Consider the following 23,302-nt stretch of genomic DNA (forward strand, 5'->3'; position numbering starts at 1 on the left):
AGATAAAGAACGAAAACCATTCAAAATCAAGTCTTTTTTCAAACTCGATTTTCGGGTTCAGGCGACGCCTTTGAAGCTAGACAATCATAATTGCCTTTAGACACATCAACAAGGTTTCGTCTACAATCCCTGAAAATTTAAATCCAATATCTCTTTTCGTTTAGGTGGAGATAACAGGACAAGGAGACACTCCAAAAATAGCTAAAACGTCTATATCCCCCGAACGGAAATGACGTCATTAAGATAAAAAAATTATATATGAGGTTTTCATCAATATCTACAAGATCTGAAATTTTCACGAAAATCGGTCGAGTCGTTTTCAAGAAATCGCTTGTACAAAAAAGCGTAAGAAAAAAAAAATAAATGGAAAAAGAAACAAAGCAATAACAATAAGGTCTTCTGTTGAAAACGGAATACCTTAATAATGAAGAATTACCACCAGTATCAGTACAACGGAAGACCTTAATAACACAAATCTTTTAAAGATGAAATACAGTTTATAAAAGGCAGTGTAGTTAAATAGATACAAAGCATTAGATCTTGAGAAACAATTTTCTATATATATCTTAGTTCGAATTTCAAATATACTCTGACTGAACATTAGGAATGCAGTTCTCAACAAACCAGAATGGTAATATATGCAGTTTGTTCTTCAAAATTGTTACAGTCGATGGTGATTGTTCTTCCTGGGCTGCTGGGCATATATTTGTATGTATACTTTGGCCAAATGACGCGTTGTTAAGGTAAGCGATGTTGCCCAAATGTCTCTTGTTCTGATATGATATATAAACAGTACGAATCAAACCCAAACTAACACCAGAGTAAACTTTAACTAAACTTTTTTGGGTTTACCCGAGGTATACCCTGGGTATGCGTTTTGAAAATTTGGGTTCGCTCGGGGTTTACTTTGGGTTTACTTGGAAACTGCATTGTGGTCAAATGCACGCACTGAAGTGTGAAGCTGACCCGTCATTTATGTAACCATCTTACTGCCTGTAATTCCTGTCCCTTGTATATTCCAAATACACAGTTAGCATCTGTTTTGAGGGGTATTCACAAGTACGTCTGATCGGGGTTAACTCTCTGTGTCCACTCTGGGTTTACTTTGGGTCCGCTGTAAACCCGGAGTAAACCCAGAGTAAATCCAGAAAGTAAACCCAGGTTTAGTTGGGGTTTACTTTCTGTTAGATTGGGTCTGATCGGTACTGTAGTATTCTGTTTTTACATATTAGTTGTACAGTCTAGATAGTAATCAGGCTTAACGAATGCGGTGACTACACACGAGTGTTGGTAGCAGAAATATGAAAATTGATATGAATGCGTATGGTTCATAATAAGCTTCAAAGCACCTGTACAAAGTGTTTTTCTTGACAATAATGTATGTTTTATCATGCGACGAGCATATATACGGCGTGTTTCAAAATATAAACAATGCAACGAAATTCTTTTTATTCGTAATTCAAAACTTTTTACATATTCCAAAATTAAAACGGTGTCGCATTAATATTACGAATCTCAAATTTCATTCAGACTTTGATGTATAGTGTGGATTTGTTAGGAATCTGCTTTGAGTTACATCCGTCCGATGTACAACAGAAGTGACAGCTAAAGGAACCTTCTAGAAGGACGTTGCCATAGTTTGTGCAAGGTTCAAGGTGAGACGTCTGGTGGAGCCACTTGTTCCGACATTCCTCTTCCGTTACACATCTGTTTATTGAGAAAAATGATGGTGCATTTGGAATTACCTATTCTCCATAAATTTTCAAAAAAAAGACACCAAACTAACTAAACCCTTCTAAGAAAAAAAAAATCTAGAATGACCAATATTTGGATTTTTTTAACAAGTAAACGTGGATTTAATGATTAAGCACATTTCTGAATGTACCTTAATTATTATATACAGATATGGTTGACATTTGGCGATGTCCACAACAGCTAAATAGAATGTACAGCCAAATGTAATGCGTATTTGTTCTTTTTTTAATTAAATTATAGGACATATAACCTTTTATAGATTTTTGGATACGCCTGTCCATCATGAATCAAGTCCGTCATACAGAAATCTTCACCTGGACCACACTGCTGGAGATTACCGGTGTAAATGGATCGTAAGTCGCAGGATATACCGTTATCATTATCTCCACATACGTGACATCGCATCATTGCTGTTATAATGAGGGTATATACAGTGTTGAAGTAAGGAAAAAATTATATACTTATTTATGCACGACATATTTAAAGAATGTAAGTTTTGGCATTTGCATTTAAATTTGAATTTTTTTTCACATTTTGTTTGAAGCTGATAGGTTACAACAACTATCATTACATATTGAAAGGTATGTTGATGATTTTTTGTGTCATAAAAGTGATGCTTCTAAACTAAAATTACTACTTCAATAAAAATATTAAACGGTTTGCTCGTTGAGTATTATAATCTATACCTTTAAGTTCACATTGTTTGTAGGATTAATTTGCGTACTTGATGCCAAAGTGGTTTGTCGCGTTGTGTTGGTTTCAAGCTGTGCTGCCGAGGGCTGTACCAGATTTGTAGGATCAAATGTTGTTGAGGATACAACAGGTTGATGCTGCGATGATGGCTGGACAGTTATTGTTGTAGTTGTCGTATGGGTATTAGTGAGTGGTAGTGTTGTTACTGTTGATTCTTAAGATATTTTTTCTTGTGAAACATGTAGCAGTGAACAAGTTTTATTTTTTATTAATCTAAAATAACTGTATTTAATTGCCATGTCTATAAAGCTTTTATTTAAATACTAATGAAATATAGCATGTAAATCGCACAGAAAATCTTTTAATTAACTATATTTCTTAATAAATCATTATTCGAAAAAAAATTGGGAGACAATATTGTTCAATTAAACAACTAAATTAAAAAAAATTATATTTGTTTTAAGTATCAGTTATCGTGCAAAACATGATATAAAATGTATTAATATTCTCTCTCTCTCTCTCTCTCTCTCTCTCTCTCTCTCTAACATACACACAAATTTTAGCTGGATAATTGTGTTATCTATCACTTTATTGATTCTTATAATTACCTGCTGGATGTTCACAAGTGCAGCTATATTTAAGTAGAAATAAGTCGAAATGACACTTCCCAATTTGTCCCACAGGACATGAACAGTGACTGTCGTCCGTGCAAACTGCAATATATTTGGGATACTTCAATTTTTAAAGAATATTTTCATTGGAGTGTTTTAAGGTTCGTTTAGTTTACGTCATGATATTTGCGGAATAATTTTTTTCCTGCTTCTATTTTTTATGTTCATTTTCAGCATAATTTTAACGGTCTACTAACTGCAGAAAAGATGGACAAGATTAACATAAATCCGTCAAAATTATCATACTGTAATACAATATTGTATTTTAAAATTGAAACAACAATCACAATCAACATATTTTTAAACAGTTTATTGTGTAACTTTGTCTCAAAAAAACACTGCCCGTCTTGGTATAACACTTTGTAAAGCCGTAAACTTTTGTTCAATGCTATTCAAGACTTTCTAAAGGGATACGATGCTTAACTAATTTTCGCATCCCAATCTATATTCTACAACTCTGATTTTCTATTGTGGCTTCAGTCTGTTTAAGGTTCTATTAAATTTTGCAAAAGAAGGAATATAACTTGTTTGCATAAATTAATATAACAAAGGCTAAAATCACAACGAGTGAACAACTAGCATCAATATGTAATTTATTTTCTACATACGGCATAATTTTACCTTAAATTGCATTTCAAATTTAAATTATTAATAACATTCAAAAATGTTTTGTACATTGCTTTTTTACTGGAAGAGCAGTTATTCTCCAAATGTGTCAGCAAATACTTTTAACACGACGCTCTTCACAGATTATTCTATTGGTAACGTTTATCGTAGGGTCAGTTAAAAACATACGTAGACCAGTGCTATTTCACTGGTTTCCATTTAGAATGCATTTAGAATTTATCAATAAGGAAAACATACTTTTATCTGATATGTAAGATAAGAAGAAAAAAGGCCAATAGACCTTAACGGTCATCTGAGTACCATAGCCCATACACAAACTTGTCGAGAAGTCTCAAATTTGCATTTTATTGAGTTCCATTTTGGAGTAGAACAATTGTAATGTCAACCTCCTCCCTGCCTGAAATCTTTCATAAAGAACTATTAAACCTAAAATTCAAATAAATCGTATTTATTTTAATGGAATGTATGACCTAATATTTAAAAGGCGCAACACTCTGAGAGAAAATATTTTTTCCACATATGCATGTATTTACTTTCAAGGTTTTTTTTATGGTTATATGCTTTAATATAAACTGAAAAAGGTGGCTAGTATACTAGCTATCACTTTACTATATATAAACAAGTCTACTTGTTTATTTTAAAAACAGTTGTATTTGTTTCAAACAATAAACATACTTTTTTTGGTCAAACAAATTCTTAATCAAATTATATTTAATGATTAATTACTAAATATGAAGAAACAAAGGAAGATAACTCCATTATGAAGAAGCAAGGAAAGATAACTCCAATAACTGTTAGAATTATCTTACTTGAATTATTTTCAAATTCTTTCACAATATCTAATCAATAACTTTGAAAGACAGCTTCAATTTTTTTTCTTTTCGAAACATGTGAAATGACTCATTTATTTCATTGAAATTCCTGTCAATGAGCAGAATATGATAATAGGACAAATACATACACCCCCTCTTCCCAGCCATAACCCTTGCCTTACATGCAGGTTATATGAAATATTATTAAAGATGACAGCTTAATGGGGTTTTTTCCCTCTAAATATACAGTTAGTTTCTAATCTGTCAGTAGACGTTTTTAAACATGTTATAAACATTAACACTAAATGACCATTTTGGCCACACCCTGCGTTAATTACCCCTACCTTATACATTATTTGAGTGATTTGCCCCCTCCCTAGATTCATTTTATTTTCTTTCTTTATATACTGTCAGTTTTCATTCAGTGTCAGAGGAAGTTAAGAAGATAATGTTTTTAGACATTAAATGCATTAACAATATATCACTTTTTTATCCCCACCGTAGAGTCAGAACATATACCTCCGGGGACATGAAATTAATAATTTTTGTACATGGTACAAAGTTATAAATATAGTTTTCCTAATAGGTCTGTGGAAGTAGAGAAGATAATTTTAAAACATAATATTCATTAACAACAAACATCCACAGTGGAAGACTTCCTGGTTAACATAATTATTTAGTCAATTTTTCTAACAAGTTTGTGAAAGTAGAGAAGAAGATTTTTAAACAATATATCATACTGCATTAACATTCTATGGTCACATTGCCAACATTCCCACCCCACGACCTGAACCACCGACCTATAATTTCCTAATTTATGTAGAGGAGTTCGTTGACATCATAAACCATGCGTTCAGTTCTTTTCCCACATGTGTGGAAGTAAAGAAGATTTTCTAAGATTATATACATTTTCACTATTTTTAAAATTTGGCTTTTTTTGCATATTTTGCCCACCTGTGCCCCCCCCCCCCCCCCCCCCCGAGGTGGTAGAATCATGAATTTCACAATTAAAATTTCTTTTACCATAGATATGCTTCAAACAAAAAATAGTAACAACTGGCCTTATAGTTTCCAAGTAGAAGTTAAAAATGTAAAATTGTTAATGCACAACGCACGATGCACACCGCACGACGCACGACGACGGAAAGAGGACCAATTGAATGATATTACCTGAGTGACTCAGGTGACCTAAAACGCTTAAAAGTGTATGCGAATTAAAACTTGATATTCATAAACAATGCAGTGATGCGTACATTCTAATTGTTGATGATCTTTATCTAAGATTTTCAAACACTTTAACTTAAGAAACTCAAGATTTCTTTAAAATTCAAATAACTATCTAATGGCCATTGCATTGATTACATTGATTAAATGCATATTTTACCTGTACACTGACACTCTGATGAATGCTGGCCAAATTTGCAGTAAGGGTGGTGACCTGCTTGACACACGTGTCGGTTACAGTCGGAGTGATATAAACAGGTTGTTGATGAGAGTGGAGTAACAGTAGTTGGTTCTTAATATAAAGGTTGGTCAGGTAATTTAACTAATAACATGATGGATGCAACTGTTACCCAATATTAGAAATAAGATAAATATTTTTAAAAAATATTTCATATCTTGCAATTCGAGGTCAGTTAAATTTTGATCTTTTGAAGTTGCTTCTGGCTTGTATTTAGCTATAATAGACTGATTTGCATGCACAACCGTGCTGCCTACTCTTACTTAATATATATATATATATATATATATATATATATATATATATATATATATATATATATATATATATATATATATATATATATATATATATATATATATATATATATATATATAATGATAAAAACGTTGATACATAAATGTAAGTTGTCCATTGCTGATCGATGTGAATAATCTTATTATTCAGTACAGAATAGATAAACTCTCCATAATTTTATGTGATCATTAGTTCTGGATGGAATACCCCCTTCTTGAATATCTGCTTTTTCTGTTCTTTTATTTGAACACTTTCAATTAATAGCTAATTAATAACTTAATTAATAGCTAATAGCTAATTAATAACTTAATTAATAACTAATTAATAACTTAAGATGTTTATATCAAAATAGGGGTATGGTATATTCAGGCAGCAAAATTAGCCTGGTTTTTAATGTATAATTGCTTAAATTATTTTAAGCGTGAAACCCAAAATTACAATTCAACAGTTCTTTCTTTAAATTTTCTGGCCTTTGTTTATAGCAACCATTCTTCAACTTATTCTAATGCAGTGTATAAATAGTTATTAGTTGTACAAATGATTATGTGTGGTTATTTATGAACTACATTTCTCAATAAATCATAATTCAAAACAAATGCACTGGACTCTAACATTTAATAAAATAACGAAATTGAAAAAGGAATTTTTTTTTTTTTTGGGGGGGGGGGGGTCAAGTATTTTCCATATATCCGTCAGCAAATAAGGCATTTTTATTAATAAATGTATTACCACACACACACACACACACACACACACACACACACACACACACACACACACACACACACACACAGAGCTGGTTGATAGTGCAACCAATCAATTTATGAAATATATCCTTACCTGCTGGATGTTCACAAGTGCAGCTATATTTAAATAGAGATAAGTCGAAATGACACTTCCCAACTTGTCCCACAGGACATGAACAATGACTGTCGTCTGTGCAAACTGCAACATATTTTCGATAATTCATTTAAAAAGAAGCTTTTACATTGATATATTTTAAAGGTAAGTTTTGGGTTTTTTACGATATTTGTAAAATATTTTTTTCCTGTTTCTACTCTACAGTTTTTATTGTCTATAATCTGCTAGAAAGATGGACAAGATTAATAAAACAAAATATCTAAAGTTTACAAGAGGCCAATGGGCCTTGTCGGTCACCTAACTGCAGTGGGAAATTTGAAATGTATATTCATGTGAATTATAATTACAGGGCTAATGGAAACATCTTTAATATTCTGGAATTGCTTAGTGCAATAATCATTCTAAATTAAAAAAAAACACATTTTAAGCTTTAAGCATAACATAGTGTGATATACATTGTAATTGAATAAATCTTAAGTACAAAAAATAATCAGTCGAAATTACACCCCTACCCTATATAATCATTAGAGCCCTGCTCTTACATATGTACACCAGAAATCCTGTCACATGAAATTTACAATTTTGGAAGAGGCATTCTTCCTTTTCATAACTATGCACTTAATTCATTGGAATATACCCAGGAGCAGGGAAGAGGATCTTCAGCTAAGTATTGCAATCATTCAGAGCCCCATCCGAACACATCAACCCCTGACCCAGAGTCCATGAACTTCACAATTTTAAACGTGGCACTCTCCCATATCATAACTATGTACTAAATATTCCTCCACGTAATATCTAGCAGCTAAGGAGAAGATATTTAAAGAATTGATGCATTTTTTCTATACACAGTGTAATCAAGAACCTCACCCTAACACAAAAACCCTATGTACTTAGTATATTTCCTTAAAGTCCAAGTGGAAAAGATAAGATTTTTAAAAGAATTAATGCATTTTCTCTATATCATCATTAAAGCTCCGCCCTAACACTAAGACCATTGACCCAGGGGTCATGAAATTCTCAATTTGGAAAAGGCATTCTTCCCCTTCAAAACTGTTTACTTACTTCTTGGGCCTCCTTCCAAGAAGCAGAGAAGATTTTTTTTATGTTTTTTCACTAATTATTCATTAGAACCTCAATCTAACACAAGAACCCATGATACAGAGGCCTTGATATTCCTAATTTTTGAAAAAGCACTCATCCTCATCTAAACTAAATACTTAGTTCATCAGCTTAATATCGAAGAGGAGAGGAGAAAATTTTCAAAGAATTAATGTATTTTTTCTATATAACCATTAGAGCCCTGCCCTCACACCGACATAGGGGCCATGAAATTCAAAGTTTTGGAAAAGGAATTCATGCTCATCATAACTACTTTGGAATCATTCTAATTCGTGGGGGGCATTTTTCGTGGATTGTTACATTTTTGCTCATTCGTGGGGGTGTAATTTCGTGGATGCGTCGGTTACTGTTTCATAACTCTATCTTAAATTGTATTCGTTGTGGATTAAAATTCATGGGGGAGGGTTACCCCCGAATACCACGAAAATTTAGCCACCACGAATTCTAAGGATTCCACAGTATGTACTATATTCATTGGCTGAATACCAAAGAGCAGAGAAGAAGATTTTTAAGGAATAAATGCATTTTTTACTATATAACTAATAGAACCCAACCCTAGCGCCAGAACCCATGACCCTAGGGCCATGAATTTTACACTTTTGCTAGGCAGCTCAATGTATATTACAATTATGCCAGCAGTTTGATTACCTGATGTCGAGAAGTAAAAAAGAAGACTCTTAAAGATTGCATTAGTTTGGATGGTTTAAGCCCCATTCCATAGGCCCCGGGGGTTGGAGGGAGGGGCCATGAATTTTACAATTTTTACTCCCCTTTACCCATCGATGCTAAATGTCAAAATTGATTTAAATTGGTTCAGTGTTTCCAAAGAAGAAGCTAAAATGGTACATTGGACCGACGAACGACGACCGACAAAAACAAATACTAGTAGGTCATCTGAGTTACTCAGATGACTTAAATTTTGTAACAACAATCACAGTTCACATTTTATTTTCTAAAACTGTCTTTTGTTTAATTATGTCTTAAATACACATTTCCTATCTGGATACACAACTTTGTAAAGCTGTAAATTTGCGTTACAGTGATATTCAACATTTCCTAAACACAAGAAACCAAATGGCCAGGATGCATAATCCCAATCTATATTCAATAACTCTGATTTCCTAGGTGTGGCTTCATATTCTTTAAGGTTCTATTAAAATAAACAAACGAAAGAAAAGAAAATTGTTTGCATAGAATTGAAACAACAAAAACTAAAATCACACCAAAGGAATAACTAACATCAATAATTTATTTATTTTCTTAAGAAAAGAATTCTTTTTCTTTTGCTTAATTTTACCGTAGATTGCATTTCAAATTTAAATAATAGTTACGATTAAAAATTGTAATGCATTTGGAATTTGTCAACAAAAAGAACGGATCTATATCTGATCATTATAAAGAGAAAAAAAGCGCTTAAAAATGTATGCGAATTAAAAATTTGGAACTGATAAAGATTGCACTGTGATTCGTAAATTCTAATTGTTGATGCTCTTTATCTAAGACTTTCAAACACTTTAACGCGAGGAATTCCATTTTTTTTTGGTTTAAAATTCAAATAACTATCTTATTACACTGATTAAATGCATATTTTACCTGTACACTGACACTCAGATGAATGCTGGCCAAATTTGCAGTAAGGGTGGTGACCTGCTTGGCACACGTGTCGGTTACAGTCGGAGTGATATAAACAGGTTGTTGATGAGAGTGGAGTAACAGTAGTTGGTTCTTAAAAGAAAGGTTGGTCATGTACTTCTAATATTGTGATAGTTGCAACTAATTCAAAATACAAGAAATTAAAAAAAAAACTTTTTCTTTGAAAAATTTCATTTCATTCAAGTCGGTATCAGTTAAGCTCCGACAACTCACAAATATTCATTGAAGTTGCTGCTGGCTTGTATTCAGATACAGCAGACTGATTTGCATGCACAACCGTGCTGCCTACTCTTTTTTATCAGCAATTCAAATGTTATAAGATTATACTGGAAATTGCACACTCTAGTATCTTGCACAAATGACTGAATAAATACCCTAATTATTTTGCAACAAAGCTTGTCAAAGTATTTGTAAATCAGTAAAAAAATCCTAGAAAAAGTTATATAAAATTAAGGAACGTGTCGGTTGATTCCAAGTGAGAAACCAAGAATTACTATTCTGGACTTTACAAAAAACTTCTTGACCTTGTTCTTATAGTAAACTAAAATATCCAATTTACAATAGGATTGAAAACATTATACCTTTAACTTATTCTAATGCATTTTATAGTTATTACATTATGATTAGTATTATTAGTACTTCAAATGATTATGAATGGTAAATAAGTCAGCACTTTTAACATTCAAATGGCATTTACCGATTCATGAAACAATACCACATCACAATAGACTATCCCAGACAAATAAAACAATGAATCATTTCTGTGGAGGTTACGCAATTATCATTCGCTATCAATATTAAACACAATGATTTAGAGTAAATGAGTACCATTACCAATTAGAGATAAATGTTTGGTACTAAAAAGGGAAAAAATTGCAATAACTGGTAATACCTGGTAAAACACAGATATTAAATATTTATTTGCTTTATTGATGAGGATTTTTATCAGATGATCTATTGTACGTCGGTGAAACCATTAAAAAGTACTTAAAGATCGTATTAGATTATTAGGTGGGACTTTTTAAAAAAATGTTGGTATTGCTACTCTTTTTCAATTGAATATAATGGGAAAACGCGTTCTTGTGAGAGAAAAAATAATTGTAAGAAAACATTTGGCGATAGATTTCTACCCAAACTGAATATGATATCTTTATGAAGATTTTGAATGAGAATCATTTAAAAAATGGCCATGTCATGATTTTACGAGGGCACATGCCAAAGTTCTGTGTGTTGTTATTTTTCTTCAATTTTTTATTAGAAGTACCGCGCAAACTCTAAGAAAAAGGTTATCTACATCATTCCGATGCTGATAATGAATCAAAGAACTATCAGAGAGTGCTAAACATTTATTTATCATAAAAAAGTGAAACGGAATGTAAATGATTTGTTCACTTGCCAAAACACTGTTAACTTATAATTACTTCAGCTAATATGACTCTCACTACTTGCACTACATAACATTTGTTTGGAAAAGGTATACGTAGAATATCTATATATTGCGACACAAGCAATTTTTTATGGAGTGAAGTGATTGTGACGTAATGTTGCAAATTCGATGTTCGTAACAATCACTCTTTTTCGGTGCGCAACATATCTGTGCAAAGCAAATCGGGCCCGTTGTCCTTAAAAGTAGGGTTGGAACAGTAATCAAAGAAACTCCACATGAATGACTGTTTGATAAGACCAGTAATTGACTTCAAATGCTTTATCACTTTGTCTCCTTATGGTATGATGCATCTTTGGGGTAAGTAAAGAACATAAATTGTACATTAGCTAACTCTTGCATCACATAGGCAATAAAGAAAAGACAAAAATTACCAAAGATAGACCATTTTTATGTTGTTGCCAATGGTATACGTTTTTTGGGCCATTATATATATATATATATATATATATATATATATATATATATATATATATATATATATATATATATATATATATATAACTTAAATGAATAAAAACACAAAGTCCGAGTAAAACATAGGCGCTTTCATTTTCATCTTCAGATGTTTTACTGTTAGTTGTAAAACATCTGAAGATGAAAATGAAAGTGCTTATGTTTTACTCGGACTTTGTGTTTTTATTCAATTAATTTTTCTATATTTTATCCGACCACTGTGACTTTTTTCTAGATTTACCTATATATATATAACGGTTTCAATTATAAAATGATATATTAAGCATAATTAAGGAATCAATTCGAAAAGAATTTTTTATTTACCTATTCCGTCATTCTCTTTCTTCTGATTTCATTTGCCAAAATAGTAATTATAGTTACACAATCAATAAACCTAATATTGAAAGCATAAATCCTGTTTTGTAATGTGACGGTAAAACCTTGGTAGAAGGGGACAAAATAAAATAATTATAAACATGACGTATAATAAGCTTGAGATTTACCGGGTGTTGTTGTTCGTAGATTTGTGGTTTGTGTTGTTGTCGCTGGTGTTGTTGTTTGTGGCACTGGAGTTGTTGTGCTTCTTGCAAATGAGGTGGTAGTTGCTACAAAGAAATACAAATTACGTTTTGAGGGAGACTGTATGCATTCTTGATATTTTTTATTAGTCAAATATTGACAAAACTCCGAAATTTGTTCCTCAATTTCTTAATATTTCGTTTAAAATGACAGTTTAAAACATGGTTTTTCATTGCGTCTACCAAATCTTTTAGCCCCAGTACATCCTATCTAACAAGGCTATTGTTATGAAGCATCATTGAAAGAATTTATGTCTTCAATTTTATGAACATGTAGGCACATTTCATTTATTAGATCTTGACCTTAATGCATTTGAAAAGCCCAGTTTATATAATTAGTGTCTGAAAACAAAGTAGACTAAATTAATCCATCAGTTTGAGTATAATAATCCATATTTTATTATAATTCTTCTAAAACACATTGCTTTGCTATCGTTTGTATTCAAATAAGGAAACTTTACAGACAACATACACAATAATAAAACGACATAGATGCAGTCAAACCTGCACTTTAAGCTAAATAAGTCGAATGAAGACAAAATGCTTCTAAACCATTCAATACTATTAAATAAATTATCTCTTAAAATACTGCATTATGGTCATCTGCAAATGTATAAACCAAAGTCAGTTTGTAATAGTTGTACCAGATTTTTTTAAAAGGAAGGGGAGGGGGGTCATTTAAACAAAATTTTGATTACCTTGATTTTAAAACCATTATAATGAGTTGTGGACTCTTTTGGATAAATATTACTAATTTTTGCATTTCCATTGCAGTATTATCTACAATCCTCACAATCATGTAATTTAATTGTTTTGTGGTAACGTCATGGTTATCTTTAGATTTATACGATAAACAAATAAATATTCTTTTACATTTTTAAGTTTACTTGAAAAATTTGAAGAGATGTAATTGGCAAACACCCTTTGTAAGAAATAGTAATCAACTATTGCATTATCTTATCTTATCTAATCTAAATTTGAAATTTAAAATGCAGCATGGATATCAATTCAAAAACAGTAAGATCAAATCACAAATCAATAAACTCTATATGCATTTAGTAGCTGTAAAATGTATTACTTGTGATGCAACATTAAGCCATAAATATTGGGAAAATATTGCTCATTAGAACCAACAATTTGGCCATAATGTTTCACAAAATGTCACAAAGACTGCTCGTGCACCTTTTTGAAATAAGTCACGTATCCACCAGTAATTGTAATGCTGATTTGTAATGTCCTCTCAAATGACATTACTAATATTAATCCAAACAATTTGAGACATCATTAAGCACGCTTCGTATTTTAAACAAAATGAAACAAAAAAAGACACTTGCTCGATAAAAAAAGATTTACATTTTTCTAAGAAATTTCATATTACTTTATCTTTTGCATTTTTTCAAGGAAAAAATATGTTATATATTGTAAACGAATTACAAACCTATGCAATGGCAGATTCCAGATGAACAATAAGGTGTCTCTTTGCCACTACATCTATGATGTTGACATTCTGAATCTGTGTTACATTCCGAATCTGTATTAAAATGTTTTTTGAGAGACTGAATGCAAAATATCATTATAGATACATTTATATATACAGCAAAATACTTTTTTGCCGATGAGTAAATTGATTGGAAGCGACCTCATTGTATATAAAATTCTGACATCCGGTAATGTTCATTCATTCGAAATGTTTGTTTGAGCTCTATTAGAAAGACCCAAGAATCTGCGATTGAGGTTATTGCATGTGTTAAGCAGGTCTCTTCATTTCCGCTAAATGCTGTGGCAGGGGCAGCTGTCTTATTCTCCTGTCTACTTCGTCAAACACAAGATATTCGGGGTTGAAGTGAGACTACATGCAGGGCAGTCAAGTACGCAAATTCTTTTTTTACAGCATCCGTTGTGTGAGGAGTGGCATTACTTGTATATAAACCATTTTACAATTTGTTCTAATGTGCGTAATCGACACTGGACTGGTGGATATCTGTTTTGATTCTTCGGAGCATTAAGAATTCGCTAAATAGGTAACACTGGTTTTTTTTAATTAAACCTATTATTTTTCCAATTAGATTGAATGGGATTAAGCAGCGAGCAAAGCCTATTTTAGCTATCTCCCACGTTAGGGTTTTCGTGTGTATAATATTCCAGCTAATCCATTACTAACCGCACTGATATTGCCTCTAGTTTAGCGTTTCTTCTCTACGAGACAAACGGTCCCGTCCATTTGATTGCAATAAGTTCAATCAAGAGATTTCAACCCCAATCTTCACGGGTATAACTCAAACGTCCAAGCTTACTTAAGTTTTTAGCTCACCTGAGCTGAAAGCTCAGGTGAGCTATTCTGATCTGTCATCTGTCTGTCTGTCTGTAAACTTTTCAAATCATCAACATCTTCTCAAGAACCACTGAGCTAATTTCAACTTAACTTGGCAAAAAGCATTCTTAGGCTAAGGGAATTCAAAGTTGTGAAAATTAAAGACCACACTCTTTTACATGGGGAAATAAATAGGAATTATTGAAAAATTTCGAGAAATTTTCTAAAACCTTATTCTAAAGAACCATTTAGGCAGGGAAGCTGAAAATTGTGCTGAAGCATCCTCAGATTGTGTAGATTCACAGTTGTGAAAATCATGACCCCCGGGATAAGGTGTGGCCACAAATTTTACAGAGATATTTATAAAGTAAATCTTTAAAAATCTTCTCAGAAGCCAATCAGCCATGAAATCTTAGACTTATGTGGAAGCATTTGCAGGTAGTGTAGATTCAAAGTTGTAAAAATCATAACCCCCGGGGTAGGGTGGGACCACAATGGGGGGGGGGGGGGGTTAATTTTTACATGGGAATATAAAGAGTTAATTTTAAACATCTTCTTATCAAGAACCATTTTGCCAGGAAAGCTGAAACTTGTAAGGACACATCCTAAGGTAGTATAGATTCAAAGTTGTGAAAATCATGACCCTTGGGGTTAAGGTTTGGGCCACAATTGGAGGGTCAAATTTTACATAAGAGTATATACAGTAAATCTTTAAAAATCTTCTTCACAAGAACTATGTGGCCAGGAAAGCTGAAACTTATGTTGAAGCATCCTAAGGTAGTATAAATTCAAAGTTGTGAAAATCATGTCCATTGCATTGGGGGTAAAGTTTTGGCCATAATGAGGAGGAGTCGACTTTTTACATAGGAATATATAGAGTAAATCTTTAAAAATCTTTTTCTCAAGAACCATTGGGCAAGGAAAGCAAGGTTAGCAACGACGACGATACTCTCGCGAAGCCCGCGAAATTTTTTCGCACGCGAATAAAAGTTCGTTAACAGTATTTGGATTAGTATAAAAGTACAGTGATATCGTCTCCTGAAAACTTTATCAAGTTAATGCAAATCAGCTTCACTTTATAGTATCTCAAATCGTCGTTCAGTAGACAAAGAGTCAGTTTTTACAATAAAATGATGTATTCCGTCAATATTTTATACGTTAACATTAATTTCCTTTTCTTTAGAAAGCAATCTTGTCATAATATATAGAAAATCCGTAAAATATATTAAAGACATCGTTTTAAAACAGTTCAAATTAATGACTAGATCCCCTAATTACATGTCTGGTATTGAAACATACCTTTACAATGACATTGTCCATAATGACAATATGTCGTTCGTCCTGTACCACAGTGATGAGAATGACAATCGGAATCAGAGTGGCATCCTGAATTTGTTAAAAGAAGAAGTCAGTTTTATAATAGAAGTGATTTATTCCGTCAACATTTTAAACGTTATCATTATCTATTTTTTTAACGCAGTTTTGTTAGAATTTATACAGAAATCTGTATAACATATTACGTGTCTTGTTTTCCAGCAGTTCAAAAGCAATGAAAGGATCCCTTTATTACATGTCTGGTCTTGAAACATACCTATACAATGACATAATCCATGATAACAATACGGCACTCGTCCGGAAAAACAGTGGTGAAAATGACAATCTGAATCAAAATGGCATCCTGAATCTGTATAATCTGAATTTAAAAAAGTATGGTGTTTATATTTTACGTGTGAAACATTAAAATATGATAAACATTTTTGTTACTATAAAACATCAACTATTCCATATTCAATATTTAATCAACCCAAATTCAAAATAAATGAAAATATTTAAAACAACACTATTCCATTTGAGGATAACGCCACATGCATGCAAGTGCGTCAGTCACTAATGACGTCCCACATATTGGTTACGGCATCATCTCAAACAGACAACGCTTACCAGGGCCAAACTGGTAAACCTTTTGCCTTAGACAGTAATCAGGCGTTTGTTCTTTGTAGATTACTCCTTGTTTCCTGAGACAAATGGACCCTACAGTCAGTTCAAACATATATTTTACACATACTAAAGTACACAATAGCATAGCTGTACTTTTTAAGACACTACGTCACAAGATGGTAATTTAAATGTTTAAGGTGTATACGTAGTAAGCCACCTTAAGAAAATTTGTGTTTAGAACTGTGTGTTATTTGATTTAGTATGTTTAATTTTGGGCATTCAAAGATCGCTTTTGTTTTGTCTCTTCATATCTTCTAAGATTTTACTTGCAAGGAAATGTTTGGTGAGGTCTCGACTACTTGATTTGTTTGTCTGCAGATTGGAAAGAAGACTATAACATGATTAAGCTCCATATCTAAAGAAAGAAGTTACTAAGTTACTCTAAAAAACCATTATGTGCAGCCTTGATTATTCAGGGATGTGAAAAATTCTGAGATAATCACAAAATTTTTTTTGAAATAAATCATAGTAAAAAAAAACCACACACAACATATTATGCAACATTCAATAATATAATTTGATAGTGTTTATTACCTGTTCTCTTTATCACGCTTTTCAATAGTGTTTAAATATTAGTTTATAAAATACTGTATATTCAATGCTTTAACTTATTTTCTCCCTCGTTTCACTCCTCCGAAAATAAATCTTTTCTTCGCTTATTTAAAAAAACAACAACAAAATGAAATAGGTTAGGTGCGTTCGTTACAAGATCGCATATAATAACATTAAGACACAAAACGTATATATAAAATAATCGCAAACCATATAGCCAAACATATAAACTGTACAATACAGTGTACAGGGCGGGCAGGGAGGGATACTATCAACTCCTAACAATCTTGTAACGAACGTCGCAATGACTAAAATCATACACGAAAAACTATTTATACTACGCGCCAAGTCACTCGTGCTTTACGAAACTACTAAGAATAGAATAGAGATTTCCGTAATGTCGTAAAATCAAAAACGTTAAGAAATTCATATATATTTTTAATGAGTAACTTGTAACTCATATTTACCAGGTATCAGTAAATGCAACAAAGGTAGTCACTTGTAAATTGTGTATTCATTATCACAACATATTGTACATATATTCCAACATAAAATTGGAATCAATCTACATAACATTGAAGAGAGTGAATGCTATTTGTCATTTTTTCAAGTTATTTAATTCTTCTTTCACCAAAAACTATGGTGGCATAGATCTGCCACCACTTGTCAGATAATTATGTTAACTTCTCATATGATAATGTCGACTTGTCAGATATTTATGTCAACTTATCAGATCTTTATGTTGACTTGTCAGAAAATAACCATAGTGACTAGAAACTCAATATTATGTTGTCAAAGCGTGTTAGTGCCACTGACTGCTATTTACTTATCATCATAATATCATACAAGTCGACATAAATATTTGACAAGTTTACATAATCATCTGACAAGTCGACATAAAGATCTGACAAGTTAACATAAATATCTTTCAAGTCGACATAAAGAACTGACAAGTTAACATTATTATCTGACAGAAAAAATAATATGGCAACTAGTTTAAAGAAAATTATCATTCATATTGTAAGTCGACTTGTCAGATAATGATGTTGACTTGTCAGATGTTATGTCGTCTTGTCAAATAATTATGTCAACTAGTCAAATAATTATATCGACTTAAAAGATGATTATGTCGACTTGTCAGATCCTTATGTCGACTTGTCAGAAAATATTATTTCAAATGGATGGCACAAATTGGGCGTGGAAAGGTTAAAATGTTGAATTCTTAAACACGTGAACAAGTGACAAGTCGACTTAAAGAACTGATAAGTGAACATAATTATCTGACAAGTCGATATCAAGATCTGACAAGTCGACATAATTATCTGACAAGTGATGACAGATCTATGCCACCATAAAAAACGTTCTATATTCCTACATCGTATTTAAACTATATTTAAAATAGTTCAATCACAAGATATATATTGAAATTTATAGCCAAAATTTGATGTATCAGTTTAAAATACATTTTTCTAGTACAAAATCATAATCAACAATTCCTTTGACGTGTCATCGGGTTATTACTTATCTGACTTAAAATTTAACTTATAGCTTCTTTCATTTTGTACTTACGTTGATGAATTTGCCTTGGCAGAATTCCCTCTAAAACCTGGATTTCCAGTCCTATGGGTAAAATAAAATGTCTGACTCCAGATGTAACCTTTTTTTTTAATTCAACAAAAATCATAGGCAAGCTAAATATTTCATTTTTCCCACGCATGTGAAAACGTATGTGTAAAGATGGGGATGGGTCTGGTTCCTTAAATTTTAATGCGACAACCTTTTTTTATATATATCGCTAGAATTTGACATGCAACGATTTCACCCTCCTCCTCATGTCTGGCACCCCAACCTTGAGGCTACTGGTCTGATATACCATTCCCTTAAAACTTAGTTTCCTCAAAGTTGATCACAGACACTAACATAGAAAATTGGGAAATTTTTCTTTACATATGTATTAGCTTTTTTATAAATATATGGAAGCTATAATAATTTTGAAAGAGCATCCTGATTGAGGCATTTGTTTTATGTAATGTTCCTATGTAACAATGCATGATTGTGACGATTAAGAGTTACCAAAAAAAACCCTTCAAAAGGTCAACCAATAATGATATCATTTTAACAATAATTGTATAAAGTGGGATGTACAGTCATCGTGGCATTTGGAGACAAAAATGTAAAATATACATTTCTAAAACTGTCTCCAAAAGTTAAAAAAGCATTAACGTTGAAGTTTTCCGTGTTGTTTTCTGTGCAAATTATACAGACAAGAACAGATCACTGCCAATTTAATAACCTAGAACAGCGCAGATGCATAGATTAAATTATAGCTTTATCTCTTTAAACGGTATTCCATTCTTTTAAAGCGGGTCACAGAAACTATGAGTTGACACGAGATACATTGTTAATTGAGATATGGCTATATTTTTCCCGAAAAATTTATGTATATTTATTTTATAATTTTTTTAAAAATTTTTTTGGACCCCTTCCTTGCTTCAAACAAGAATTGACCATACATTTATACACAAAGAACTAAAAGATAACAAACTCGAGGCTGGTTTACAGATGTTTGTCACATACCACATAGATTGTTGTGAATTGATCTATATTTTATTTTATGAAATTTAACATCAATGCGGCTTCAAAGAAATATAACCTCTATGTATAAACTGATTTTTTTTTGTTTTAAAAATAGATGCCATGTCGATAAGAAAAAGGTATTTTGAGACAATGCCACAACATTAATGTGTATTATTGAATCTTTTTCTCAACAAATGAATATAGAGTCGACACCAATGACATTCTTTCATATTTTTAAATGTTCAATTTAAGTCTTCAGCTGTGCAGTTCTAAGTGATTAACAAAGGCATAGTTTTTTTTGGTACTTGTGTAAGTAATTTGCGTAAAAAAACATGTATAGTTTTATAATTATTGTGGTGTTTTTTTATCTTTTGACAGCAGTTTTAGTCAATGTTTTGGCATATTTAAATTAGATAAAAAATGTTAACATTTTGATCCACATGTGTACAACTATGCCCTTCATCTTATTGAATATTTCAATAATTCCCTTTTACAACATAATTTTTGAATTATATTGATAACAATATTATAATTTTATATTTGTACACTAACATTTTAATTCAAAATAATGTTACACAATGTGCGAAGTGTTTAAATTCATAAACTAATACGGCCAGATAAGATGTTTTTAGGTCACCTTAGTCACATAAGTTGACTTTATTGCTATCTGTGCTCATCTATCGTCGTGCATCTTGAAAGATGAGTTGTTCATCATGCGTCGTTTGTTAAAATTTGAATATTTTCAGCTACTTTTTTAAAACTCCGAAAATTATCTTGACTTGATTTTAAGAAAAAGAAAAAATATATATATGAAGTACATGATCGATCCCCATTACCAAATCTATGGGTAAAAACTAAACGTTTGCGCAATTTCGATAAATTTAATTATCAACAGCTAGATAAACCGCAAAAAATAGGCAGCTGGTTAACATAAGCAAGAGGACGTCTATTATAGCGGTAAATTATACGTCCCAAGGGTTAGAGATCCTGGTGTTGTTGTTTAGAAGTCGAGTGGGATTGGACTTGACATGTAGTGAAGGTGCTATAATTTTAAGTCTGCTTTAATGATTGACATTTACCAGGCATTTTAACATGGGTAAGATTAACATGGATTCTTATAGTAATATTTTAAAAATCAATGACCCTTGGGTGATGGTCCTTGTGGGGGGGGGGGGGGGGGGAGGTGGTCAATGGTAATGTGGTTAATATGTATTTATCTTTAAAGTTCAAAATTCTCATTGCCTAATATAGGACATCTAGCTGGCAAACTAAGTGCGCATGTGCAAGGAAGCTTTTACTGAAATTGTAAGCCCCTTTATACTACCCGACTGTTTTATTTTCTTGCTCTTCCATAACCTCCTTTATGCATCACGTTTTTAGCTGCATATTTTTCTTTGCTACTTTATTTTGCATCATCATAGATACGTCAAATTTTCATTTTATAAATCCTTAAAATTGCTGCATCGTATTCAGGTGACCGTTAAGGCCCTCAGACTCGTGGTTTTCATGTGATTCAAAAACAAATTGATTGTGTCGTTAAATAATTTTAAAAGCACTTTGTATTAAACATCGTTTGTTCAATATCGTAATTATTTTTATGCTCTTACAAAATTCTGATTACCTGCAAAGAGAACCAAAATAAAACAGGAATATTTCATTGTCTCTCACACAGCTGATAATAAAACTTCAGTACCTTAGACAAGGTGTGCTTGAATAAGTATGTTACAGTCAAGGTCTTTTCGTGAGGACAATGCGTGAATGTTACACACCTGATGAGAGTATATCGACAGTGACGAAATGAACGGTGTAGACAAGTGTACTATAAAAGACTCAGGACAAAATTTAAAAGACTCAGTGTGTATTGTCTTCAAAAACAAGAAAATCTCAATGATCTTCGTAAATCAAACCAACAAACTTTATAAACTTCCGGAAGTCGTCATGGTAGTACGTGTAACCGCATTAAACTAAAAGAAATTTCCGAGCATAAAATCAAACAAAACACACAAGAAGCGATTGATTTATAAAAAATCAAATACTAGCCAAAGACTTGTAAGGAAAAGCAATGATTTATTAGCTAAGAAAGATTGTGAACTTGGAGTACTGATAATGTCAGAATAAAGATGAAAACAGGATATCACAGCAAATTAATAATTTATGAATCTTAAGGGGTGACTATTTATGGAATGTTTTCTTACAAAGGAGCTACGATACTATTGGAACGAAACTTTGAAAATATTAGACTTAATACCTTTTTCCAAAAGATTTGTTCGGAAAAGAATTATAGTTTCAAATGTAACAAAAACATTGACAATATATTTACACTTCAGGGTTAGGTCGTGTCAAACAGTAATAAGCGGTATGAATAGTGCAAAATAGTGGAATTTTATCGAATGAATGAAACTAGGATTTTTCTCATGGAGTAAGAAGAACTTACAGTTTCAAAAAATAAATATTTCTGACAAATATTCTATCAATACTATGCGTTTTTGGAAATCGCAATTCAATATACAATTATTTATTGGATAAACCACACAACCACTGAATTTAAAAGAATTAAGAACATAAGCAGCTGCCAAGAATACAATACACACTTTTGTTGATTTGACAGTGATTGTGGCAATCAGATATAGAATGGCAAACAGGGTCTGCAAATAATTATCTTATCTATAAGAATCATTTGATATTTTCAAAATCTCCAGATATAAGCAAATTGTTTCAGTAGTTGAAAGAGTTACATTGATCATTCGTTGTATTCGTGCGTTTCTTTATTAAGAGAGTCATCTGGGTATATTTGGGGTTTTGTAAGCTAAAAGGAACGTCTGGGAAAATACCTAATAAAATTCAAATCGATTTGAATTTGTGGGTCAATGCACATTAAAAAAGTATAAAACTTTCGACAGACTAAATTATACATTAATACAATAATACATGTTTCTTGGTCTCTGATATTCCAGTGGTAAACTTTCAAATACAAGCACATCTTTGTTATGTCAGTGTAAACTTGTAGTGAATAGTTTTCGTTAATGCTTTTGGTATTTAAATCTGTGTAAAGGGTTACATTTGTGTGTAGTAAATATAATTGACATCACATATGTTGGACGATTTCTTTTCTTTTTTTAAAGATCGTAAAAGAAACTAAAAAACTGCATCTACTACAGGTAAATTGCAAGTTCCAAAGAAGTTTATCCTTTAATTACAGAAATATCATTTTTTGTTCCGTTTTCTATTCTCAGAATCCGTTGAAGCCTGATCATTATTTGTAGGTTTTTAAAGCAAAAGTAGCATTGTTGTAACAATCACTAAATGTGGTTTTGTGTGTTGTACATGTATGTTTAATTCTTTTATCCTAAGTAGACTCTCATTTGCAATGCAAGTGTTATCCTGGACGGGGCCCTATTATTCTAGTCAGTTGGCCAGTTGTTATACAAGAGGATGT

The 23,302-nt window shown here is 31.9% G+C and overlaps 1 protein-coding gene across 1 annotated transcript; it reads right to left on the minus strand.

Moving 5' to 3' along the window:
- Positions 1–1,432: 1,432 nt before the first annotated feature.
- On the minus strand, positions 1,433–21,588 carry LOC105344865 (uncharacterized). The gene is made up of 13 exons (XM_034448563.2): positions 21,488–21,588; positions 18,859–18,909; positions 16,331–16,432; positions 16,039–16,125; positions 13,867–13,959; positions 12,354–12,455; positions 9,891–10,022; positions 7,158–7,262; positions 5,943–6,074; positions 3,057–3,161; positions 2,480–2,662; positions 2,006–2,165; positions 1,433–1,707 (listed from the first exon to the last, which is right to left on the minus strand). Exons 1-13 carry the CDS (start codon positions 21,522–21,524, stop codon positions 1,527–1,529), a joined length of 1,470 nt encoding a protein of 489 aa, XP_034304454.2. The 5' UTR covers positions 21,525–21,588; the 3' UTR covers positions 1,433–1,526.
- Positions 21,589–23,302: the final 1,714 nt, after the last annotated feature.

This window comes from Magallana gigas, chromosome 5, assembly GCF_963853765.1.
Source record: "Magallana gigas chromosome 5, xbMagGiga1.1, whole genome shotgun sequence".
In the NCBI taxonomy this organism is placed as follows: domain Eukaryota; kingdom Metazoa; phylum Mollusca; class Bivalvia; order Ostreida; family Ostreidae; genus Magallana; species Magallana gigas.

Bases quoted from the DNA above. Each gene is read 5' to 3' on its own strand.
- LOC105344865 (XM_034448563.2), bottom strand. From the start codon at position 21,524: ATGAAATATTCCTGTTTTATTTTGGTTCTCTTTGCAG. The intron at 13,960-16,038 runs GTATGTTTCAAT...ATTTTAATACAG, and splicing joins TGGACAATGTCATTGTAAAG to ATTCGGAATGTAACACAGAT. The intron at 12,456-13,866 runs GTTTGTAATTCG...ATTTCTTTGTAG, and splicing joins TGGAATCTGCCATTGCATAG to CAACTACCACCTCATTTGCA.